This window comes from Drosophila persimilis, unplaced genomic scaffold (assembly GCF_003286085.1).
Source record: "Drosophila persimilis strain 14011-0111.01,24,50 unplaced genomic scaffold, DperRS2 tig00000431-arrow-pilon, whole genome shotgun sequence".
In the NCBI taxonomy this organism is placed as follows: Eukaryota; Metazoa; Arthropoda; class Insecta; order Diptera; family Drosophilidae; genus Drosophila; species Drosophila persimilis.
In genome coordinates this window covers 267,562-293,604 of record NW_020825312.1, presented here as the reverse complement: position 1 = coordinate 293,604, position 26,043 = coordinate 267,562, and the positions used below count along the sequence as shown (strand labels likewise).

Here is a 26,043-nt window from a genome sequence, read left to right as displayed (position 1 = left end):
TGGTTGATTGGTTGGTTGGTTGTTGTTGTTGTTGTTGTTGTTGCATGTTGCTTGTTTCACTTAGTGAATGGGTGTTTTAACAATTGCACTGGGCGCAATGTAGTGATATCCGGGTATGGGCAGACCAGCAGTCTCCATTGATATCCTAGAACGCAGAAAAATAGATTATTTAGTAGGGCTTTGATTCAAGGAATTCCATTTCTGGTTAGGGACACTTCCACAACCCCACCCCCTGCCATTATATATCTGAGAGGAGCTCCCATCTGGACAGACAGACACGCACGCACACACACACACATGTATGTAGTTTTAGTATTCATTTTTCACTTTATTACAAACTCATGTAGTTTCCATCATTGATTTCATTTTGCATATAAATAGATCGAGTTTACTGCGGCCGATCTCCTCCATTGCGAGAAGGAGGAGGAGGAGCTGCAGGTAAAGCTTTCTATATATGTATGTATGTATTAGCTATACAGCTGTGTGTCTCTATGTAGGTATATGTTCTCGTAGTAGAAGTCAAGAATTACTATTATTACATTCAAATATAAGGGGAGTTTTCGTGGCTTTCGTGCCGTTCCAATGTCTCTGGACAAACTCTCGTTCTAAATGGTTTTCGTATAAGTAGGTTTGCATATATGTATGTATGTTTTGTATGTTTGTATGTTCGCATGTATGATGTATTTATAATTAGGTTTTATATATGTAATTTGGTTATAAAATCGTAAGCCCGCTTAGCTTAAGGTGTTACATATGGTGTGTCCTTTGTGTCTTACGTCTACTGGTAATAATAATAATAATAATTATAATAATATGAAAAAAAAAATCATAAATTTATGGTATACGCTTAACAACTACAGTTATGTCGTGTACATTAAGGGTAGAGAAATTTCAATTTCCAAATACTTTCAACATCATTTTCGACCAATTCAAAAACAGTTTTTTGTTTGTTTTCTTTTTTTTTTTTTCTTTTTACAAATAATAACAATCGCATAAATACATAAAAAATCAGGGGGATTTCCATTTCGGGAGGGGGGATACGTGGAATAAAAAATATATAGTGGGTAAAACAATTGAAGACTTCAAGTCTAATACATAATAACTTTTTTCTTTCTCATTTCATCATCTTTATCTTCAACTTCATCTCCATCTTCATCTTCATCTCCATCTTCATTTTCAACTCAATTCTTCTTCAGTTGGCCCTTCTCTGTTCTTTCTCTCTGTGTATTTTGTTCTCTATTCAAATAGTTTGGTTTTTGTACGCTCATTGCGTGGATTGTGTCAATTAGAGCGAATTGGTCCATAAAGGTCGTTGGCCCCGCCTCCCCCCCCTCCCGTGCCGAGATTTGGCACCGGCGGCGGGGGCTCAACGAATTGGAATTTTTGTTTTGTTCACTTCTTATAGAAGGTTCTTTAATTTGTTTTTTTTTTTTCGTTTCTTTCTTTCTTTCTTTTTTCTTTTTTCATTTTTGAGTTCATCTCATTTTTCATATGCTTTCGGCTGCTGCTTCTTGACGAATGGCTTTTGGATCTTAATGCTTACAATCTAGATATAAGTATAGGTATAGGCATGTATATGGATAGGAGTATAGGTATAGGTATAGGTATAGAGGGGTAGGGGTTACATATGCTTTTTGGGGGGAGGGAAAATACATTGTGCTTAAAACCTAAAAAGAGTAAAATGGATTATCAGATATTGGAGCGTGTGTTATATGTTACAATATGAATGGCTTGGGCTTGGGGAAAGATTGTTGTGGTGGCGGCTAAATTATGCTCTCGTTTCCTGTTCTCTATCGATATTCGATATTCGATTTAGACTCCGACTAATGTGATCTACTCGGTACTAACTATAAGTATAAGTATATGCTTCGAAGAACTCTACTTGAGATGCGCTAAAATTTGGCAAATTCTATAATGTACGATATATAGTAGGTATGTATATATTAGTTGGATATATCGATATATCAAAAGGTTTTGGGAAAGGGAAGGGAAGGGAAGGGTAGGGGACTGGCTGGCTGGCTGGTGTGAAAATCTATAACTCCGTATGAATTGGGTTAACTAGGGTCCTTGGTCACTTGGTCAGTAAAAGTAAATCTTGATTGGGCCACTCACAGATGATGGCTCTGTCCTCCTAAATATTCGATACGCGTAATATTGTTCAAGTGCTTGCTTTCCTTTACTATTTTTTTCTTTTGTTTTCTTTTGTTTTCTTTCTTTTCCGATCGATTAAGTAATTGTACGATATATGGATACTATATAGCTGCCCTAACTGGCGGTTCTATCTTTCTATCTTTCGTTTAGTTAAGTGTTTCGAAAACATTGATAAATATTGCATAAGTCTATCAACTACTCGGATACTGAGGCTTCAACTAGATGTAAAAATTGTCTTGAAATTTCGAATACGAATACGAATACGAATACGAATATGAATACGAATGGGGGCGTACCCTATCAATGGGTATGGGTATCTGTGGGTATCTGGTAGCATCGTGTACCCACGCATAACTAAAGCGAATTTATACATTTCTGTTTTTTGTTTCTTCTTGTTCAAGAACCTAAACCCTAAAGCTTTCGCAACGCTATGCAAATGATGCAAAAATCCTACAAAACTAAGCGACTATCAATCGTTGATCGGCCTCTCCCCTCCGCTCCCTCTCCAGGCCTGATCTGGCGGCACCTCGGGGCAGGCATCCGCCTGCTCCTAGTACGGATTAAACTTGTTGCGCTGCTTCTCCGACTCGACTCCGGTCTCGGCCTGGTGCTGCCGGAACCGCGCGTAGTGTCCCTTGCCGCGATTCACGCCGGTCGTCTGCACTGGCGGTCCGCCCGGCGAGCCGCCGTTGTCGTTGCCCAGCGACGTGAGGCTCAGCAGATCGAGGGCGCTGAGGTTGGACAGGGCGCTCAGGGCGCCCGGCTTGGTCAGCAGCTGCAGGGCCGAGGCGAGGGGGCTGTTGAGGGCGGCAGCAGCCGCCACCGGATTGATCCCGGCCGCGGTGCCATTGGGTGTTCCGGCACTGCTCTGGTTGCCATTGACGCCGGCATACGAGGCGGAGACGCTGCCATTGCTGCTGATCGAGCTGCTGCTTCCGTTGGCGGCTCCCGTGGGGCTGCCGTTGCTGCCTGCCCCTGCGCCGGCAGCAGCTGCAGCTGCAACAGCTGCTGCTGCCGCTGCTCCTCCTGCGGCGAGGGCCACTGTGGTCAGGGCTCCGTTGGTGCCCGCGGCGGGTGTACCGCCGCCGACGGTGGCTCCAGCTCCTCCGGGCACAGCTCCGGCTCCCACAGCAGCCGCTCCTCCGTTCTGCTGGGCCTGGGCCTGCTCCAGGAGATTGGCCTTCTGCAGCTCAACGCTGTGGATGAGGTTTCGGTTAAGGTAGATAGAAAGAGAGAGAGAAAGAAAGGAACAAATTGGGATATTGTTGGTATTTGTTGCGGTTTTTGGGTGAGAGGTATTTTTCAAAACATTTGGTATTTTTTTTTTTTTCGATTTTGTGGAATTGAGTTGGTTTTTTTTTCTTTTCTTTAATTTTTTTTTTTTTTTTTTTTTTTTTTTTTAGTGTTTATGCAAAAGGTTAAGGAGGTTTTGTGTGGAGGAACGGTTCGGAGTTTACGGAGAGAGAGAAAAAGAGAGCTGTTTCAAGGTTTTATTTAATTTTTTTTTTTTTTTTTTTTTAGTTTGGGGGGTTTTTTGGTTTTGGTGGGAGAGCGGCGTTCAAATTTTGGATGGTAGGATTAGAAGAACTTAAGTTTTTTTTGTGGTTTTTTTTTTCTTTTTTTATTGGGAGACATGGACCGAAAGAGTTGGTTTTTTAAGGTTTTTTTTTTTTTTTTTTTTTGGAGGATGAACTGTGGTTGGGAGGAAATACGGTTCGGTTTTTGATTTTTGAGGGGGGAGAGAGGTTTTTGGAGGATAATTTTTGGAGTTGAACTGCAGTTTGAAGTACCAATTGGATCAGGTCGGTCCAGCATTACGAGAGCGCATGTACCGTTACGTTTTTTTTTTTTTTTGTTCTTTTCTGTTGTGTAAGAAGAGTGTGCGATGCGTAGATTGATTCGAGAGAGAGAGAGAGAGAGCTGGGCTGGTGGCTGGGCCTCATCACGTTTCGACCTTGATATTGATCCGCTTCCTCTGGCTCTGGCTCTGGCTTTGGCTCTGGCTCTGGCTGTGGGCCTGCTGAACTGTTATATTATACATGGTTTTGTTGTTGGTTGGTAATACTAGATATATATGGTACGAGTATCAGTTATACAGGTGGTTTATACAAATCGTTATGCTAGAAGAAGTTCTGTGGAGATCTATGGATCTGTGGTGGAAGTGCTTGGACATGTGGCTTCGCAGGGCTTACGACTTATAGACTACGACATGTGTGTTGTGGCTTAAGCTATGGTTATGGCTATGCTAACCTTTGGCCTCCCCCCTCCCCAACCCTCGACATCCGTCGAAACCCCATTTGAACGAGCCGCCACTCCACGACCGAGAGAGACAGAGAGACAGCGAGACAGCGCGAGAGAGAGAGAGTGAGAGAGAGAGAGAGACGGTTGCGTTACCGATGACCGACGACCTCCTTATACCTTATATACTTTTTTGGTCAATTAGCAAATCAATTCGACAAAATTGATGTATTGACACACACACGCACATGAATATAAAGACGAAAATAAAACACAAAGGCACACACAGAGGTAGTACATTACGGTACGGTACAGTACAGTACATAAGGATATGGCGCACTCACCTCATATTGATTAAGTATTGGGCCAGGGCCACCGAATCCGGATTGCCACTAATGGTTATAGTGCGATCGGTATTGCCGCCCTCGCGCTCCTCACAATTGGAGATCCTGATCATGGCGCCGGATATCTGGCGGATTTCGGCAATCTTGGTGCCACCCTTGCCGATAATGCAACCGATCAGATCATTGGACACGGTCATCTCGTGCTGCTGCTGTTGGGCGCGATTGGCGGCGTTGGCTGTACGCAGTTGCGACCCGGCCAGTGCAGCCAGGGCTGCTGGGGCAGAGCCTAGATTAGATTGGAAATCTGCCTGGCCTCTGATCGATGAAGCGCTCAACTCACCTGTGTGGTTGATGCCCCCAGTGCTGGCTGGGTTCATGCCAGCCAGGCCCAGGGCAGCCAGACTGGCCAACGGGTTCTTGGCCACCTGTTTTCGAAACGGGGAGGAGAAGGAACATAGACGAAAGGCATCGATTAGTGAGTGATTCCATTATATGTATTTTTCTTAGTTTTGTTTTTTTAAAGGTTAAATCTTATTCCAGGGGCTTCATTGGTTATAGTGTGTGTAAGTGTGTGTGTAAGTGTGTGTGTGTGTGTGTGTGTGAGTGTGTGTAGGGTGTATATATATATTCTTGAGGGGGGTGGGGGGGTTCTGTTTCAGGGGGTAGATCGGGTGGCAGGGGGGAGATCACAACACAACGCGCGTACAACTTTCAACAACAGTCAACAGAAGGGAACAAAAGGGAACAAAGGAAAGTGAAACTGAAATGAAAATGTTTACAGAATAGGAACGAAATGGTAACTGAAACGGAAACGGTAACGGAAACGGCATGGGAACGAAACGGATAAAGCATTTTCAACAAAACAACAACAGCAACAACAGAATGCAATAAGCAAAAGCAAAAACGGGATAGTAATCATCATCTGGGACTCTTTTTGTTTTTGTTTTTTGTTTGTACAATTCGTATATTTCTCTTTATACATCAGTTTGTGTGTGTGTCTGTGTGTGTGTGTGTGTGTGTGTGTGTGTATGCGTGAGGTATGTAGGTGTATGTAAGTGTTTTCGTAGTAGTAGGGTTCATTGGAATAATGTTTCTCTGGTTCATGACTCTACTACACAAGAATTTACAAGAATTTAGCTTTACAAAATTTAAGGTTACATAGAGAGAGAGAGAGACAGAGAGAGAGAGAGAAGAAATGGTTGGATAGCAACTATGTTCAGACATTTATTGGATATACAATGGATGGAACACCTCGTACATATGTGTGGTAGGACTGTATGTAAATGGGAATGGGGATGCCTCGCCTTGAGACCTATACTATTTATATATTCCACAATCTCTGGCTGTAATTTCATTATTGTACATTTCCCCTGGATCTGGAGCATATTTCAATGCATCCTCAACATCTGCTATGCATGGGGGATTTTTTCTCTTTTTTTCTCTTCTTGTGTTTTTTTTTTTCCACCACTGACACCTACAGCAAATAACATATACAAACACACTCAAAGAGAGAGAGAGAGAGAGAGAGAGCGAGAGAGGAGGAGACCTGCCATATAAAGCTTTCCACACGACACACGATGTGGCAGGATGGAGGGTGCAGGGTGCAGGGCTAGGGGCTACGCTAGGATATGCACGCGCTTTATAAATTAATCAAATCAAATGCGAACACTTGCGAATAACTTTCGAATAAATGCATCCAAAAGCAGCTCTCAAATCGAGACAGAGACAGAGAGACAGAGAGAGAGAACGAGCGAGATGGGGGGCTGGTGCTGGGGGTGGCTTGGAAAACTAGAACTAAGAGAAAATCTCATATAAATCATACAATATTGAAATTGCATTGTGCGGGGGAATGGTGCACGGTGCACGGTGCATGGTGCATGGGGCATGGCTATGTCTGTGTGTCCTCTGTGTGTGTGTGTGTGTGTGTCAGAGCTTAGAAAACTTGAACTGAAATATTTATCAAAATGCAATACGAAATTCAACTCAAAAAAAGAAACAAAAAAAACATGCGCCATGGAAATATTTTATGACCCAAAAAAGAATTGCAACTCAATAAAAAAGTTTAGTGCGAGATCCAGAACGGGACGGGGTGGGTGGACGGGGGGTGGATGGGGTCGCTACCAACAATGGATTATCTGCCAGAAAACTGTCATAAAAACTTGTGTGTTGGTGTGCGTGTGTTTATTAACAAACATTTGCGACAACACACACACACACACAGACAGAGACAGAGGCAAAAACAAGTTGAAACATTTCAAAAAAACTACAAGAAACTTGAAAGGGCTGAAGGAGGCAGGAGAGGGAGAGCCCCGAGGAGTGGAGTGGAAAAAAGGGGTTAACGACAGTAAAAATGCATTTGTTGATGACTTTTGGGGAATGGGTGGCGACGATTCTGCAGTATAGGGGCCATGTCCCCCAGAGTTGCCTGATTTTTAGTGCCGCTCTTGTCGCTGCTGCTGGCCATTGGCAACATTGTGGCAACGGACACGAGACACACGAGGCACACGAGACACACGAGGCACACGGGACACACGGGACACTCGTGGGCTGGCCCCAAATGCTAATGTTATTGAAATGCGCCGCTACGCTACTGGGGGGATCATAAAAGAAGTGCCAAAGGTAGTAAAGATTGTACACAACACACAAACTACTGACGGGGGGGGTGGAGCGGGGCGGGGGGTACAATATACAACTATCTAGGGATTCATACAGTGTGGGATTTCTTATACAGGCAGGCAGGCATTGGGTACAGGTACAGCGGTACAGCAACATCATGCTCTGTCTGGCGGTGGGGCGGAGGGGCTAGGGGGGGCTTAGGGGCTTAGGGGGGCTGTTCGTTCGATTATATAGTAGTTTGTTTCTTTGATAGAGTTGTTTGGAGTTGGAATTGGAGATTTCTTTTTGTTGGTTGGTTGGCAGTTTTTGAACCGTTTCGGATTTCGGATTTCGGATTTCGGATTACGGATTTCGGAGGAGGATGATATCTAAAAACTCACATCGGGCATTTGCTGTAGGTGATGGTGGTGTGCTGGTACCGCTCCTTGTAAATGTGCCCCCTTTAATAAAGGATCCGCTAAGCCTGAAATACCAGCATGTAGGCCGCCGGTAGCCAGGGCAAGTGGAAATACTGGACAGGTCTACGTTTTATTGTTGTATTTTTTTCATTTTTTGTATTTGTGTTTGTGTGTGTGTGTGTGTGTGTGTGTGTGTGTGCATTTATTTAGTTTTGTTCGTTCGGTTGAAAAACATTTTGCCAAAGAAGAAGAAAGAAAAGTAGAAAGAACGAAAGTTGTATACCACAAATAAATGCATTGGAACAAGTTGATTATTAAATCTTAACTTTTGTAGTTGCTATTTTGCTATGGAGAGATGTTTAAAAGCTTATCAAATACGTATACGATTTATCGCTGGAGAAATTCGGAAAAAGCTTTCGAAACGTGTGTACTTGTGTGTGTGTGTGTGTACTTGTGTGTGTGTGTGTGTATTTGGGCAGAGATCGAGAGGGCGGGCTTCAACAGAATAAATGATATTTTGGGGCGGACGGGGGGGTTAGGGTATAAAAACAATAACAAATGACGACCAAGAGATAGGAGATTCCAGGGGGATTCCAAGGGGGGGAAGGGGGTGTCAAATACCATGAGGCATGAACGAGATTCAACAACTAATGTGGGACTAATGCCGACAGGTTAGCGGAGAGGTTGAGAGTACATTTCGGGTACAGTTTAGGCATTTTTCTGGCCTTTTACAACACTGTTTCTTTGGCTTCCACTGGGGGGACAACTATGGGACGTCGCTTTAGGCCAACAAAATGGTAAACCAACACCGACAACAGGACCAGGGAGAGACACAGATTGAGCAAGAGAGAGAGAGAGCGAGAGAGAGAGCGAGAGAGAGAGAGAGAGAGAGAGCGAATGGTTGGAGTGAAATAAATGGGTTCTACATAAAACTTGTTCTTTTTTTGATTTATTACATTCCTGGATGTTAATTGAATTGGATTTGACAACAACAAAACTTTTTGATTCTGTTTTTAGTTGTGGGAAAAAGTTTTTACTGGGCTGTCGAGTGGAGGGACCGTGGACCGAGGACAGGACTGTACTGAACGGAACGGAACGCAACGCAACAGAATGGAATGGAATGGCACAGAACTGTACTATATGGAGGGGTGGCCGGCTCTGTGGTTGTACTAGAAATAGTTTTTACTGTTGTTTCGGAGCACAAAATTGAATTGCGGGATTTTTTAACAGAGTTATGAACAATACTTATTGATACGGAGAGAGTGGAGAGTGGAGACTGGAGACTGGAGCGAGAGAGACAGTGAGAGATGTGAGAGGAGGGCTCGGGCAGGACGATATTTGAACAGTATGTTATTGTTGTTGCTAATGGCTATTGGCATTTGCTGTATGCATAGACACGAGTGTACTCTGGTATTCGATGGATGGTTACATTTGGCAGGACGAAATTCATCTAAATAAAGGCTGGACTGGACTGGACTGGACAGGACTGGACTGGACTGCTTTTGTTGTGTGTTTTTTTTTTTGGTCAAAGGAAATGCCTGTAGAACACAGAAAATCATGAGATCGATTGAACGCAGGAGAGAGTTTGGGGTTCTTATTATTAATTCATTTATTTATTTATGTTTTCTGGCACTCGATAGAGAGAGAGAGAGAGAGAGAGGGGGGGAAATTCTGATATTCGTTGTCGTTTGTTGTTGTTGTGTGGATTAATTGGATATATATATGATAGATATAGATAGTTTTTGAGTGATAGATAGATAGAGGTGGTTGGTGGTTTGGTTTTGGTTTTGGTGTTGGACTAGTGTAGTTTTTGAACATACTTCTCCACACACGCTGCCAGCGAGCCCTCGTCAGAACAGAACTTAGAGACACACACAGATAGAGAGAGAAGAAGAAGAGAGAGAGACGGGCAGAGGCAGAGGCAGAGACAGAGACAGAGACAGTTGGAGGAGAGAGCCGAGACAGAGATGTTACAGAGAGATTCACAGATTCAGAGAGAGAGAGGGAGAGGGAAGCCCCCGCTCCCCGAGAGCCTTTTCTTTCTTTCTTTCACACAAAACTCACTCCGCGCCTCGGCTCGACTCGACTCGACTCGACTCGACTCGTGCCTTGCCTTGCCTTCGGACAAAGCCTCCTCCCCCGTTACTTTTTCTCAGATATTGGGGATTTTTCTGACTATTTCCCACACGACGACGACCGACTCTCGAAGTGAGACAGAGACAGATGCTGAGATTGAGAGAGCCTCAGAGAGCGGCTCACTCGTTCGCTCTTTTAACCTGAGAGAAGAGAGTGCAAAAGAAACTAAAAACAAAACGAAAAAGATACATATTTTAAAGTTTATTTCAAAAAATTTGTTTTCGTTAAGTTTAATTTGTCGTTGAGTCTGGATGGCTGTAAAATCGGTTAGCACATTAGTTCATTTGATCGTGGTGGGGTCCGGGGACCTGGACTGGACTTGGACTTGGATATAAAGTAGATGTAGAACACATAATCTCCTGGGGGGGGGAGGCGTGGGGGGGGTGGCTTGGGGTAAACAACGGTGGCTGGAGGGTTAAGAGGGCGATCAAAAATGGGACACACACTTCGGGTCGGTTCGGATCGGTTCGGTTTGGTTCGGTTTGGTTCGGTTTGGTTCGGGGGTTCTTCTCCAGAGGGAGACAGACAGAGAGAGAGAAAGAGAGAGAGAGATTCTTCAAGTAGAGAGAGAGAGAGAGAGACAGACAGAGAAAGAGAGTATGTAGAGGAGGTTTGCAAAATCATAAACGTTTCGGTGGGGGGATTTCTACAGAGTGACGAGCATTGGGGGGAGAGTGAGAAAAGTGAGAGACAGAGAGAAAACTAAAGAGTTATTAAGAGGCAAATAGAACACAAAGATTGTGTGTGTGTGTGTGTGTGTGTGTGTGTGTAGACGCGCAGAAACCAAAAAAGAGAGAGAGAGAGAGAGAGAGAGACAGTTTCGGGGGTGGGTTGGTTTAGGGGTCTCTAGATACAAATTTGTCTTAGCTGGGGGCTCAAGGGTCTGGGGGCCTGGGACTCGGTTACGACAGAAAGAGAGAGAGAGAGACAGAGCGAGACAGAGAGATAGATAGATAGATAGCTGGCGATAGAGTGAGAGTGAGAGAGTACACAACACTGTTCACTGTCTAACAACACTGTTTTTTGTGTGCTTCGGTGTTGTGTAGCGCCAGGAAGACATACCTCTTGTGTGGGCACTGCATAGTTGCCTTGAATAGTAAAGGCCTGTCCATTGGCCAGTATAACAGGGCCAGTTACTTGCGGTTTTGGTCGATACGGTATGGTGGCACCGCGTGGCGGGGACTGTCAATGGAGGAAAGGAAACAGTAATTAGTTAGAGAGAGCAGCTCGAAAGGAGAGGAGCGGAGAGGAGAGGGTACCCACCTCCAACATGACAAGACAAATCTGATAGATGCACTGGGTGATCTGCTCGGCACTGCCACTCAATGTAACCGCTCGCTCTGTGGAGTTGGGCAGCATTTCGCTGGCCACCTGTATGGAGCAGCCGGTAGTCTGGCGTATTTCCTTGATCTTTGAGCCACTTTTGCCTGTTCGAATCAAAGTCAAACGATTAAGATAACGATTTCTTTGGCTAGATGGATTCACTTACCAATTAACGATCCACATTGACTGGCGGGCACAATCAATCGTATGGGTATTTGAGTTTTGCCAATTTTGCCTGCATCATTGAACTGCGAGCACCACTAAAACGGGTCAGAAGTTAGTAATGTGAAAGGACTCCCCCTGGGACTCACTGGGACTCGATGGGACACCAGGTGGACACCAAGTGTTTGTCCCCCCGTCCCCACCGGCCTGTCGGTTTTAGCGCACACATACCTCTTCGAATTTCTTGGTGATGAGCGTAAATGCCGAAAAGATTGCATTAGTTGTACCAGACACAGTCACAATACGTTCCGGGCACGACCCATCCGATATATTAATTTTGGCACCAGACTGTGGACGGAGATGGAAATGCAATGAGTTATGGCCTCCGATATCTTGGGATCTACTCACCTCTTCACGAAATCTGTTGACAATTTCACCCTTTTTACCAATAATACTACCAACTTCCTGCAAAGAAACAAAACAAATGGCGGAAGCATGTAGTAGAATATCTTTTAAATTAAGTTTACCTCCCCTTACAGATACTGCAGATGCAGATACATTCAAAAGCACTTTATTGTGTCTCTGGTTTTTTTTTCTTTTTTTTTTTTCGTTTCTTTCACTGCCACTGCCACTGTCAGCGACGATGCTCAAATTTGATTAAATATTAAGTGATATTATGCCAGAGCATGCACAAAGGAAGGCACATACCCGCCCGTCCACCCCTCCACCCCCCCCATCCCACCACTCATGTGAGTGTGTAACTACTTTTGCATATTTAATTGCCACAAAAAGCAATCCCCACTCCCACAGAAAAAAACCCAAACTCGATCCCATTTCCCTTTCAGTCAGTCAGGCTGTCCGTCTGCCTGTCTGTCTGTGGCAGTGGCAGTGTCCGCGGACTGGGGACTGTGGACTGGGGACTGGACTGTGTGTCGCACAGCAGAGCACATAATGAAATTTGCGGCCAGCGCATTTAACGCGTTTTAATTGATTGTAAATATCTGCACTGACTGCCCCGGCTCTCGTAACCAGAAACCCGAGTGCCGCACTGGAAAAGTCGAGTGGCAACAATAGAGACCGCCCTCCCCCCTCCCTCCTTTGGGTATCAATAAATCAATCATTTTTAATAAGCAGTATTACTGTACATCAATCGTAATGTGACGTGGTCCACGGCACATGGCAGTTGACAGATATCAAAAGTGGTTTCCACTTACACCCAACAGAGGGACACCGCGGCAGAGGGCCGGGAAAGAGTGCAAAGCCGAGAGTGCAAAAGCAAAATACACGACTTCCATGGCGCCAAAGTGCAGAATGAAAAGGAAAAAAGTCTGCACGATCGGGAATCCCATAGCAACTAAATACACCGCGACCGAGTATGCAAAAACAAAATACGAACAGTGTGCGTGAAGGAACGGGTCTAAACGCTGCTCGACTCCAGTCTAGGGAGTCCCCAAAGCGAGAGCCACTAGGATTGGATCAAATATATATAGAAGGAAGCTTTCTTGACTTTCTTGCAGCTTCCCTTCCGCCCTTCCTTAACCTTTAACCCATCTAAACCCCATCTATCTCCCTATGTCTTGGGACTGGGACCGGCATATACTCTCCTCTCGCCATCCGGCTCTCAGAAGTGGTAACCAGGTGGAGCTGCCTTCAATCTACGGCTAACAAATTGAACATTTGAGTAAACTTTTGGGCTTTCGTTGGCCGATTTGTCGAAATGTTTCAACATCTCTGGGACCGTGGCCAATATTGATTGCCATGCTAGAACGATGCGATGCTCTGGCCATAAACCATCGCGGCAACCTTCACAGAAACACCAACCAAAGTGCAGCAGTCCATTGTGCTAGTACGATGTATTATGTACGAGTATTATGTACAATATCTGTTGGCTTTTTGTTGGTTTTTTTTTTCGGCTCATCTATGGGCAGTTTGCCAGACAAAATGCAGCGAGAACCGGGCAACTGGGGAAGACAATGTGCGAGGGAAATTAGTTGTCTCCTCCCTTCCTCTGGCATTATCCCAATTCTTGTGCGCCTTTTCGACAAAATATTTATGCCCATGCCATGGATATTTATTGTACACAAATGTCAGAGCGAATTGGCATAATTATTGGCGCAATTATCGTTGAAAGCAGAACGAACGAGGCCCAGCCCCAGCCCCAGCCTCAGCACGCTCTCTCAGTCGCCGATGCGTTTTTACGCCCGTCTGCACTCGCGGACAAATTTCGATGGTCCGATGTTGTGTGTAATTTATAGGACAAGTTTGCTGCCCCCACACCCCCCATTCTACACATATCTGTAGCTGTATCTGTGGCCTAGAGACTCCTTCATCTTTTGCTTGATGCCTGCCCGCGTGGCCATCATCAGCGGTTCGCGGTTTGCCTCATCATCATTAATAATGTGGCCAAAGCCGGTGCGTGGCAGTGTAACTTCCCCTCTCTACCCTCTCCACCCTGTCCCCTGCCCCTCCCATATACATTCAATTATCCCCGTTCCATGGCCAGTGCCGATCCGAGACCGAGTCCGAGTCCCAGTTCCGTTCTGAAGTTTACGCAATTTGCATAAATCGGATCCGCCTGACATCGTTTGGCCTCTCTCCCCCTCTCTGGTGGTGAAATTTTCGGTGACTTTCGCCCGGCGGAAAGCCACTGCTTGCCATTTTCCTGGCCAACAATTAAATGCCTTACATTCTCGAATGCATTGTAAAATTTTGTATTTTGCATTTTGCATTTTGAATTTTCGAATGTTTTGCAATTTCCAAAAATCACTTTGTGGTCAGAGTCGGAGGCTGTGAAGCATTTTGGTCAGCCTTTTGTTGAATGTTTTTGGCTTTTGCTTACAGCTGGGATTCGGATTCGGACTCGAATACCGATTGGGAATCGATTTGGTCGGCGGGAGTGGGTGGGGAGCTTTTCGTGCTTAAAATATGCATGGGAAAAGTTGACATTCCGCCCACACGCACACACGGAGCCCTGGGGGGGGGGGGAAGGGGGGTGGTGGGGGGAGAGCCAAAACTGTTTGAAAATGCAGGTTGGCATTGGGCTTTCCATGTGGTCCAGAGTCCGAGTCCCAGTCCCTCGTCCTAGCCCCTGTCCTAGTCCCCTTCCCAGTCCACCTCCTAGTCCCCTTCCCAGTCCACCTCCTAGTCCCCGTCCTAGCCCCCGTCCTAGTCCCCTTTCCTAGTCCACCTCCTAGTCCCCTTCCCAGTCCCCATCCCGAGCAGGGAATAAGTTCTCGTTTTTCCCATTTTGCATTCCATTTTTATTGATTTTGTCGGGGGAGATTCTGAGATTAGGGGCCAAGCGGCTTTTGGGTCCCCAGTTAACACCCGAGGTCCATTGTGTTGTCGATCTTAAGCCTTGACTAAATGGGGTTTAAAGGTTGTAGAGGACCCCCGCACCCCCGCCCACTCTGTTAACACAATACAAAATTACCCATAAGCGAGCGGCCACATTCGGAATGTTCTACCAATTGAAAAGAGAAAATCATTGGCTGCCCGTGAAATGGAGGTATTAACAGCTACTGGAACCACTTTCTCCCTACATCTAGATGGATAGACCCTTTGAAACCTTTTCGAATCATACCATTAGCCAATCATTATAAATAGATGAGCATCAACAGCCGTCACATCTCTCGCCCCCCATAATGATCCCAAGTATTCCCCCATCTAATGCTTTTTTCCCACACAATTTCCAGTCGAACGCAAAATTTTGATGGCTCCATTTATCACTTTGGGGCTTTTGACAAACCATAACAGGAAAGGCATTAAAGCCAAGGCCCAAAAGAATGGACAACGAACGCTAATTGTGGAGGCCACAAAAGAAACGGCCAGAACCAGAGACGGTGGCAGTGGCTGGGAGGGGGGCACGAGAGATACGAGTAGTTTTTGGTGTTAGTGGAGCAGACATTAAAGAAGAAGCAGAAAGAACGCAAAGAAAGGGGGAAAGAATGGAGAAAACAAATGGCAAGCAAACGGCTTTCGGACTTTGACTCGAGACGAAAGACAGTGCCGTGGGGCATGACTCGTTTTTCACAGATTTTTCTTGATTTTTGTTGTTTGTTGTTTGTAATGTGTTTTAATGTGTGGCGGCGTTGAAAATTGTACGAAAATAAATAAATTGCAGCAACAATGAACAAACAACAGCAACAGCAACAGCAGCAGCCACCGCAATCTCTGACGGCAATTGCAAAACCGTGAGAACCATTTATGGGAGCTGCCGCATGTTGCAAAGGAAAAATGCAAGAAAAACTTGCAACAAATGTTGGAAAATCCACAAAATGTGACAAAAGAGGGGCTAGTCGGAGGGGGGGAGGAGGGAGCAGAGCAGACACATATGGCCTGCTGTGGCACACATGTGCGGCTGGCTCTGGCTCTGGCTCTGGCTTCGTCTCCTCCTGCACCTCCTGCATCCCCTCCCCACCAAACTCTATCCGATAAATCATGGAGCGCATTTTGTCGTCCAGCACATTTTTTTTTCGCTGTTTCTGCTATTTCTGCTCCTGGCAGCCGCAACGAAAACAAAACAGCAACAAAAAAATAAAATAAAAATTGTACAATTAAATAATTTACAATTTTCCAGGGCCGAATGCAGGAGGGTCAGGAGAGGATACAGGCAGCTAGTGGGAAATTTTTAATTAAATTAAATAATAACAGAAACAGGAGGAAGGCAGGGGGCAGGAAGGAGGCAGGCAGGAGGCAGGAAGGAGAACATTCAACATTTTGTTGTTGAAAGGGAAACCGTCAACAGGCGGGTGGCGGGTTGGTGGCTGGATAATACCCCGAATACTAGATGCTTCTTTATATACAAATCGAAGCTTGAGCTGTCGTCCCCCTTCCCCCTCCCCCTCCCCGTTGGCGTTGCACAACAAAAAGCGCTGCTGCTCTCCATTTGAAAAATAGTTAAATTAGTAAGAAATTAGACAAGTGCTTGGGAAATGTGGCAGACAGTGATGAAAATTCGCATAAAGGTGCCTGCCACCCCTCTCTGTCGCTGCGGCATGCCCCCCCCGCCCCCCGCCTGTCTCCTCTGTTGCAGTCGTCGTGCAATTTCACTAATTAAAAATGCATGATTCAAAAATACAACACCAACAACAATTGCAACAAATATCTGTGTGTGTGTCTGCCACGGACAATTCTGGGCGAGAGAGCAACCCACATTTTCGGTTTCGTTTCTTTTGAATGCAATTTGCGGATGGCTGCCAAGAAAAACAAACGGAACAAACGGAGCAAAAAGGTGCAATATGCAACAACAAAAAAAGCAAAACAAAACAAATACAAAAAAAGAAGAAAAAAAAGAAAAAGGTGTTTTTTCCACATTGTCGCTGCACTCCATCTACTGCATATTTTTGTTGTTTCTTTCTTCTATTTCTATTTCATTTTTATTGTTTTTTTGTCTTCTTTTGTACATATATATTTTTCCATAAATTAATTAACTGCATCACGACTTTGCCTCTGACTCAGGCTCCATGGCATCGCCTCTGTGCCTCCGTGCCACCGTGTGTCCGTGTGTCTCCGTCTCCGATTTCGATTCCGAGTGACTGTGACTTTCACAGAGAACTGCAACAATTGCACTCGGGGGCCTAATGAGCCAAAGTTAATTAGACAGACGCAGAAATATCACAAAATACTTGAAAAACAATGGAAACTCTGGCAGCGAGTGCCCTTGACATGCAAGCCCCCCCCGCCCCCGTACCGTACGAAGGGAGGGATCCTCCACACTCCTCTGTCTGGCGCGGTTCTTTGTCTCTTCTGTATCTGTATCTATACATCTCCATCTGGCTTGGAGATTTATTTTGGTTTATCCCCCTCTCTTTCGTTAAATAATTGCAACATTGATTGGCTTGAGGATTTACGAGTGGCTGAGTGAGTGGGCGATGGGCCTCTGCTGATCCACGAATCATTTGCCAGATAGGACTGGTTTGGCAATCATGGCTTAAAGGTTTCCTCAGCAATTAAATCTTGTGCAATGTTCTGCCAAATCTATGACGATCCACAGTATATTTATTGCAATAAATATAGATCTATAGATAGATCTCTGCCTAAATTCCCTCATAGCCCTCTAGACTCGAGTCCTGCTTTAAAAATTGATTATAATCTTATGCAAATGTATCTTAAATTCCTTTTTATATCAACATTTCGCACCCAGTCCTCGTTCCCATCTCTAACTCTCTAAAATTCTATTAAAATACAATGTGCATATAGGAAATTTCCCAAACATGTTCTCTTCTTCTCAATACTCAATAATTATTCGATTGCATTCTTTGATAAATCTCTATAAATCCCAGCTTCAGTGTCTCTCCCCCAACCTATCCCAACTATCTCCCCCTCTGGCTCCCCTCCCCTGTCTCCTCCGCTCAGTAATTACCCAACCACCCGAACCTACCTCAAAGTCTAGTCGCACAATTAAATAAACACAATCCCAATGCGGATATACCCGCAATGAGTCGCCCTCCCATCTTCGATCTCCCATCTATCGGCCGATTTCTGTATAATCTGGCAGATCGGTTGACATTATTTCGCCGCTGCTGCTGCCTCTGCCTCTGCCGCTGCTGTTGGTTTTTATTTTTTCCTGTTTTGCCACTTGATTTGCATTGCGCCTCAAATTTATTCACATCTCAAATACGAGACGCCGCACAAACGACGCGGCGGGGGGGTGCCCGTTCGAAAAAGGCCGCATAAATCATGCTAATCTATAACTATCGATCAAAAAAAAAATGAAGGGGAGAGAATTTATTGCCCGAATCCTTGAGCACCACTCAAGGCACAAGAAAGAAAAATCAAAATCAAAATCAGAAATGAAGAAAATCTCGGGAGAAAATGTGCAGGGAATATTTACAAAATGTTCATTAATACATACTCGTACATACATACATAGATACATACATAAATATGTACATATGTATGTATATGTATATTTAGTTTATTTCTTGTGCGCAATTATTCATGGGGTTGGGGGTCTCTAAGATCGGTCAAATACAGTATAGAGGGATTTACCAGGTACAGCTCTCCCCTGCCCCTGCCCCTGCCACTGCCCCTCCCCCTGCCACTGCCCCCTCTTCTAATCTGATTTCAGATGTTGGCTTTTTCTTTGTCAACTCGCACTGTTTTGGCCCACTGGGCTGTCTGGCTTCTATTTTCGCCATAAATTGTCGCGTCTGGGGGGCATATTTCTCTGCCTTTTTGCCAATTTTTGGCTACACATCATGTAAAGTGTTCAACGAAAACCCTCCCCATCCCCCCTTCCATAGCCTACCCGCTTTGGATGCGATAGATGCACTGGTCTGTCGCCTTATCTTGTGCTGCTGCACCTGTCGCCTCTTTTAGACGCCGAATAAAAATAAAAATAAAAATCAAGCCAGAAAATGTATAATTAAATCGATGCCTGCCGACTGCCTGGGCACATCGAAATTTGGCTGGGAATCGGCTTTACAGCATTTCAGCATTTCGGATTTTCGGCTTTCGGCTTTAGCGGTAAATGGAGAATAAGGCTAAAAAGATAAATGACAGCTCCAGCACGTGCCCAGCGCCAGAGCCAGCGCCTCCTCTTCGCTCCACCTCTCTTTCCCTCTCTCTCTCTATCTAATGTACACATCTCAAGTGGCAAGCCTCTCCATCTCTCGTCTCGACTCGTCTCGTCTCGTCTCGACGCGATCCGCTTTGAATTTGCGTGACAGCTTTTTTCAGTATTTTTTTTGTTGCTGCTGAATAATAGTTTTTAATGGCTGTTGACTGTTATTAAATAAATAAGCAGCTATTTAGTGTCGGTTTTTGTCCCCCCCTTCGCTTTGTGGTGGCTTTTGTTTAGCCCAGCTTTTAGCTTGAATGCTTTCGTGTCTATGAATCAGTGTCCCCGCCCACCGCCCACCGTCCGAGCAGCAGTAGCTTCAGTTTAATCGGAAAACGATACATTAACCAGCCAGCCGGCCAGAGATATCATAATTATTAGTAATACTATACCCACAGCCGAGCAGGTGACATCCCCAAGGGGTATGGGCCACTCCCCCGGCCCTAGGGCCTGTTTCAATACGTTTTAAATTCAATTGATGGCTTTCATCGTTTAAGAGAGAGTGGGAGTGGAAATGTGTAATGTTTGGCTTTGAATACCACAAATATAATGTGGTTTATCTCATTCGAATGTCTCTTTATTTCTTTGGAGAATTTACAGTCTGCCCTTAGATTATTCTCAGTGTAATTTCGTCCGCCGGCCGTCTCAAGCGAGGGCCTGAGAGCGAGAGAGAAAGAGCCTGGATGCGTCTTAGTCGAGGGCGACGCAACAGAAGAGCGATAGAAGGAAGCCTAAAAGGAATTTCTGCGAGAGGCAGAAGGAGAGAAAGAGATAGCAATGGGTGGTCTTGCGTGAGAGCAGCAAATGCAAGAGAGAGCCTTGCTTGCGTGAGAGTAGCAAAGCTTAAGACGAAGCGAAACGAAGATCACGAGGGAGATAAGGCAGTTCCGACGACGGCACTGGCACTGCGCCTCTAGCCGACTTACAACAACAAAAATGCAAGAGCCGAACCCAGGGCGGTGGTTTGATATATTTTGTATGTGTGTGTGCAATATCGTAGTTTTCTTTATTCTGCCTACAATAATCCTCCGATTACAAACAGATTCTGCAATCTGGTTTGTTTATAAAAAGGTCAAACCACTCTCGCGATGGTAGTCCTGAACCACAAATCTGTATCAGAATTAACAAAAACAACAACATTTGCATGTGTGAGGATGGATGAGAGGATTGCTTTGGTTTGGCTTGGAAATTGAATCAATTTCGAGAGATTTCAGTCATTGTTGGTGTTTCGTGTTCGATTCGTGATTCCTGACTCGTGTTTCTGGCTTTTGCCTTTGGGTCGTTTTGCCTGGGAAAAACAACAAGATTTCACTTGATTGAACTGCACACACACACACACGCACACACAAACACTATATAGAATGCGCTAGTGGCCCCTATTTGTGGTTAATTTAAACGAACAGTCAAACATATTAATATTTAATTTTTAATATTCAGTGTTTTTGCGACTGGTTTAACTCGTTGTGGGCCGCAGGCCTCCGTTTTTTTTTTGTCTTTTTCAATAAAATATTTATTATTATAAATATATGTATATGTATATATTTTGTTGCATGTTATTCTTTTTTTGTGCAATACTTTTGTTGTCATGCCAACAATTTTGTACATTGATGCATTTTATTTTGTTGCTGTTGCTGTTGTTGTTGTTGTTGTTTTATTACTCATATCTGGGGGAGCCGTAACGATTGTTTAATAGCCGATGCCTTACTTCGTCTCCCGTTTGCTTTTTTATGGCCTTTATATGAGTACCCATGTTACACTGGGAGAAAAGCGGCATTCGAAAATAGTTTTCGGTTTAAATCGAAACAGAAATGAGTATATTTTATTTAAATATCAGCATGAAATATTTGATTTTACTTGAATATATTTCAGGGCTTCCCCTATATGGTATATATTATACTTCATATTTCTCTGGGTCTCTTTCTGCCTCTGCCTCTTCCACTTTTAATTTCTTTTAAATGCAATGCCATAATGCGTGACGTGGCGCGTATTTAATTTAAATTTGCATACAAAATAATGCACGCCGTAATTTGTAAGTATATATTTTTGTGCCATTGTTTGCTCTCACTCTCCCTCTCCCCCTCCCTCCCTCTCTCTCTCTTTCTGTTTCTCTGCGGCTGCCAGGTATGCTCACGGCCCTCCCGGGGCGGGGAGGGGGACGGAGGTGGCCTTTCCCACTTATTGATTTCTGCTCCAAAAAATACGAAAAATGAGGGGAAAAACGAGGCCCATAAATATTTAAGATGTGACACAGAGCCCAATGGTGTGCACAAAAGCGTTCATATTTTAATAGGCATACGCCAGTCGGAAGGGAGAGGAGAGGAGGGAAGAGAAGGGGAATGGGAATGCCACAAGGAGTGTTCCACTCATTCCTCTACTTTCAGGGATTCCAACTTAATCGAAAAGTAAAGTAATCTTAATATGGCTCTAAGTATATCTAGTTTCGGTCTTACCTTTCCTTGCATAATCAGCCTTATTGTGAGTGTCACCGATGGGTCCTCGTGTTTGATGGACGTACCGCCCGCACTGCTGCTTGTGTTATTGTCCTCCATGGTATCTATCTTGAAGCCTTTTCTGTGTCTCGTCTGGGATTAAAATATGTATCTGATTATCGGACCGGCGGTCTCTCTCGCTCTCTCTCTCTAAGCACTTTTTCTCTCTTTTCTAGAGATGGGACCTTGGGGTTGTTGTTGCTGCTGTTGCTTTGTTGTTGTAAATATATGTATAACTTTATGCTATATACTGTTCATATACGATGATCAATATATATACTAAACATATAGAGATTTTGGCTACTTTCTTGTGGTATTATCTTTATGTATCTGTATCTTTAACTTTATCTTTAGTTGAAAATTAGAAATTGGTGGTGTCTTTTGCTAGTCGTACTACGTTTTCTTCTTGTTGTTGTTTTTGTTGTTCTTTTGTTGTTGTTGTTTCTGGCTTAAGCTCGCTATCTCGTTTCCTCCGTGTGTCCAAAAAAATGCAACAAATAATCACGGCTAAGATTTGTATCTGTATCTCTGTAGTGAAAAGTGCTGGGTATCCCTTCTGTATCTTGTTTATATATTTATTTTAGTGTTGAGCAAAAATACTGTCGCTTAGCTGCATGCCGTTCCTGTAAATAGAACAAAAACAACACCAAATTAGTCGCCGATAAATCATTGTAAATATTCATTTTGAAATGTTCATTTTGCACTCAAGAGATTGCTTCTCCCCTCCCCCCCCACACACACACATAAATCATGAAATTAGCCAAAGCTATTTTCGGGCACACATTTAATCAAGTTTTTGCCTTGCAGCGGACACATCCGGCACTTGTGCAACAAGAAGGGGGGTGGGGGGGAAGCAAAACCCATACTTGAACAGAAGGTGACCCCCCCGCCCGACAAGAGCCAGTCCCAACTAGAAAAGATCTCTCAAAGGGAGATCTCAACCCAAAAGGTGACCCCGACCAGGGCACACCAAGGACCAGAGCACATCTCAAAATGTGAAATTTCAACAGCAAAACTGCCAGAGATCCCAACCAGATTCAGTTCCTGCAAAGAGATAAACTCAACACAGTCAAAGAGCAACCCCAAGCAAAAGGTGACCCCGACCAGGGCAGACCAAGGACCAGAGCACATCTCAAACTGCGATATTTCAGCTGCAAAACAGCCAGAGATCAAAACCAGATGCAGTTCCTGCAAAGAGGAAAAACTCAACCCAGTCAAAGGGCAACCCCAAGCAAAAGGTGACCCCGACAAAAACCCCGCGTGTAGTACTTCGTGTTTCGTTCATCATCCATTTCTCCCTGCTCGTGCCCCCCCTGTTGTCCTGCGCCTGTTTGTAATTTTGATATGAAATTCTTTCATTTCATCTTCCATTTTTTTTTTCTCAGAATTTTTTTTTTTGCTGTTGAAACTGCGCCAAGTTTTTGTGCATATTCCAAACGCGATGCTGCGACGCAGATGTACTTACGTACACTTGTATACACTCATGTGTAGATATATATATATATATATATATATATATGTATGTGTATATATGTAATACATGTAATATTGATGTACTCTGGGCGCTGTTTTTGTTGCTGTTGTGAGGCATTTCTTACGCTTGAAATCACTTCATGTGCAATTTGGTACAGCACACACACACAGACACCCATAGAGAGCACACAAACATCTTACTGCCTCCGTGTTTCCCTCTCCATTCCCCCCCACCCCCCCTTTCGAGCGTACAAATTCCCAGCATAACTTGATGTATGTACGAATGTATGTATGTACATACGGCAGAAAAAAATCATTCCCGGGGGACACCAAAAATATTTGCGCAGAGACCAGACCAACGCAATGACTGCCAAAAGCTTTCCCTCTCCCTCTCCCTCTCTCTCTCTCTCTCCCTCCCCGTCGCTGTTGCTGTGGAGTTTATTTTATTTATTTCTTTTTTTTTAAGAAATTATGCACACTAATTCCCCATGTAACGGTGTCTCGAGGGCCCAACTGGGGCGCAAAAAGATGGCGAGATGGAGAGCAGTTGAAATATTCGTGGCCGAGTCGCCGAGTCTGGAGCTAAACAAAATGCGCATAATTTTGGGTAGATCTGCTGCACTTAACATTTGGCAGGACACTAGCCACAGAGCACCACAGAGCACCGCAGAGCCACAAAAAAGCGTCCCGACATTGTTCGGACCAATTTGAATTTCCCCACCAGAAGTTTTGTCCAGAAAGCCGAGTCCTGCTGCCGGTAAAAGGTGATTAAGGCACTTGGAACTCCCTCTCCCTCGCCGGACAGACTATGATATTTATAAATGCAAATTGCTGCTGGTAGACGAGGCCATAAAAGGGAATATTTTCATAGTTTTGCGGTGTAAGTTTTCCGGCAAGTTTTCGCTGGACCCAAAAAGGGACACTATATCAAGGACTTTGCTCGAGATTCACCAACGCATGCCAAGGCAGCCTTCGGGGGGCCAAAAGAAGACCCTTGAAAGGCCCAAGAAATGTACATTTTTAATGCCGATTAAGATCTTTGATTTCCATCCGATATCCGTTCGAGGCGGGCGGGTCAGGGGTCAATCAACTGGCCATATGCCCGCATCGGAGATAGCAGAAATTAGAAATTACAAATGCCACCTCTCGGTGTCCTCGCTGGCAATATGTAAATTGCTCTACAGGTACGGGACAATGGGAAGCTAGTGAAAGCCGGGAGTCCTGCCCTGTCCTTCCCTGTCCTGCCCTGCCCTGTCGGTGACACCCGCTGCGATAACCCGCAAAAGGTTGCACACAATCACATGCCGCAAGGCAGGAGGAGAGGCACAACAATGACAGCTTCTTCGGTGCCACAATGAAGGCGGAGGCGCCGAGACTCGGAGAATAAGTGTCCGAGAGGGCAATGGAATAAGAGCTTCCGTTACAAGAAAACTGCATTCTTTTGGTGCATTTTCCAGACACAAAAAAAAAGGGAAACAATGGAAAATATCTGCCGTCTCCCTGCCGTCCCTCTGCCGTCTCTCTGTCGGCGTGTCTTTTGTGTCGGAAAGGATGTCAGCTATCATTTCATTTCATTGAATTTCATTTCAACTCTCAACTCATTATCAATCATACGCACTGTCGTCTCTCGTCTGTCGACTGTCGTCTGTCGACTCCTTTACTTTTTAATGACTTTTCTATGGACGAACGAAGAGAAGGAAAAGAGCAGCGGCACAGCAGTGGCATAACTAGTTTTCTTTTAATTAACTCCGACATATAAATGCCAATGTCTGGGATCTAGGCGGGCTCTAGGGGGGGATCTGGGGGGGGGTTAAACCAGTTTGCTTTCTAATTTTCCTTCAGTTTTGCCATCGGAGACGATGTCGTGCGTGAGTCCCGTCCCTCAGTCTCTCTAATTTCCTGCCACACGACAAAACGATGACAAAAACAAAGCCACAAATCACAAAAGATTCACCATCAGACGATGTTCTATTCATCTTCGACTCCCCCCTTTGCAGTCCTCTTTGGTCCCCCCCCTTTTCGTGACTCCACCAGAGCTGGCAAAGCTTCTATTCCTTTGCCATTTTGGACACATTTCCATCTCCAATTTCAATCAAATATTCCCTGCGATCTTGCCAGAGTGGAGTGCCAGAGGGGGAGGGGTGGCCTGGGGGAGGGGAGGAGTTATGTTTTAATCAAAAATATAAAACTGTTGCCTACTTTTTGCAGTACTTCTCGAATCTCCAGAAGCCGTTGCCCGGCTTTTGTCTACGAGTGGAGCCCACCCCCTCCCCCACCCCTCTGTGTGGCGGCACACCTTTTGGGGACAACTTTTTCAATTGAATTTCTTTTTCTCCAAGAGACAATAAATGCTAAATGCTGTACGTGACACACACACACACACAGAGACGGATACATGGGGCAGAGTCGGGGACACCTTTTCTGGCCTTAAAAATTCTGTCATGCGTTGAAAGAAAAACACAGTCAGGGGGCGCTGTCTTCTTTATGGTACGTCAATTTCCTCGGGATGAGTTTTCCTTCCATTTATGGTCCTCCGCCTCCACCTTCAAGAGCAAACATCAACATCAACAGCAGGAGACTGGAGACAGGAGACAGAAGACAGGAGACAGGAGGCTCCAATCCTCCACTCCTCCACTCTCTTCTTGCCACTCGTGTGTCAAGTTGTGGCAAAGTCAACCGCACCCGCACCCGCACCTTCATCATCATCATCATCATTGTTCTCCTCCAGCCCAGCCCAGCCCAGCCCAGCCTCCCCTGCCCCTCCTGCCCCTCCCCCTGCCCTGTTCATTGTCGTCAGCAAACATTTTCGTAACAGTGTTTCTGGCTCCTTCCACCTGGCTCCTTCCACCTGGCTCCTTCCACCTGGCCCCTGGCTCCGTCAGGGATCCACGTATCCCCATATCAGAAATTACTTTAAAAACAGGGCTAATTTTTCAAAATAAATTATGCACATGTGCAGCAGCCAGCAGCCAGAAGCCAGAAGCCAGCTGCTGTCCAGAGGGATATCCTGTGACAGCAAAGGGAGCGACAGAGAGAGAGAGAGAGAAAACTCATTAAATTGCATAATTATGTGTACACACACACGTACACGTAGCCCTCTATGGGTTCTGGCCACAAATATTAATATTAATAACATAAAACACTCGCAC

At 44.9% G+C, this 26,043-nt stretch overlaps 1 protein-coding gene and 1 long non-coding RNA gene across 16 annotated transcripts in view; both read right to left on the bottom strand.

Annotated features, from left to right (window-relative positions):
• LOC6595841 (poly(rC)-binding protein 3) lies at nucleotides 1-21,604 on the bottom strand. Of its 10 annotated transcripts, none has more exons than XM_026989781.1 (10): nucleotides 21,383-21,604; nucleotides 11,777-11,833; nucleotides 11,600-11,716; nucleotides 11,373-11,466; nucleotides 11,147-11,310; nucleotides 10,946-11,065; nucleotides 7,730-7,870; nucleotides 5,074-5,158; nucleotides 4,734-5,019; nucleotides 1-145 (listed from the first exon to the last, which is right to left on the bottom strand). In XM_026989781.1, exons 1-10 carry the CDS (start codon nucleotides 21,479-21,481, stop codon nucleotides 61-63), a joined length of 1,248 nt encoding a protein of 415 aa, XP_026845582.1. In that variant the 5' UTR covers nucleotides 21,482-21,604; the 3' UTR covers nucleotides 1-60. The 10 variants fall into 10 exon arrangements, with proteins under 10 accessions (XP_026845582.1, XP_026845581.1, XP_026845584.1 ...); XM_026989776.1 differs by lacking the exon at nucleotides 1-145 and adding an exon at nucleotides 2,702-3,347 and having other exon boundaries at nucleotides 4,734-4,968; XM_026989780.1 differs by having other exon boundaries at nucleotides 4,734-5,158.
• A 1-nt stretch (nucleotide 21,605) lies between these two features.
• Nucleotides 21,606-26,043, bottom strand: part of LOC113566025 — a 66,378-nt gene continuing 61,940 nt past the window's right edge. For all 6 annotated transcript variants that reach the window (XR_003408893.1, XR_003408898.1, XR_003408897.1 and 3 more), the window contains one exon: nucleotides 21,606-22,044. This is a non-coding gene — a long non-coding RNA (uncharacterized LOC113566025). The remainder of the gene's footprint in view (nucleotides 22,045-26,043) is intronic.

Bases quoted from the DNA above. Each gene is read 5' to 3' on its own strand.
- LOC6595841 (XM_026989776.1), bottom strand. From the start codon at position 21,481: ATGGAGGACAATAACACAAGCAGCAGTGCGGGCGGTACGTCCATCAAA. The intron at 11,717-11,776 runs GTGAGTAGATCC...CTCCGTCCACAG, and splicing joins TCAACAGATTTCGTGAAGAG to TCTGGTGCCAAAATTAATAT. The intron at 11,066-11,146 runs GTGGGTACCCTC...CTCCATTGACAG, and splicing joins TTTGTCTTGTCATGTTGGAG to TCCCCGCCACGCGGTGCCAC.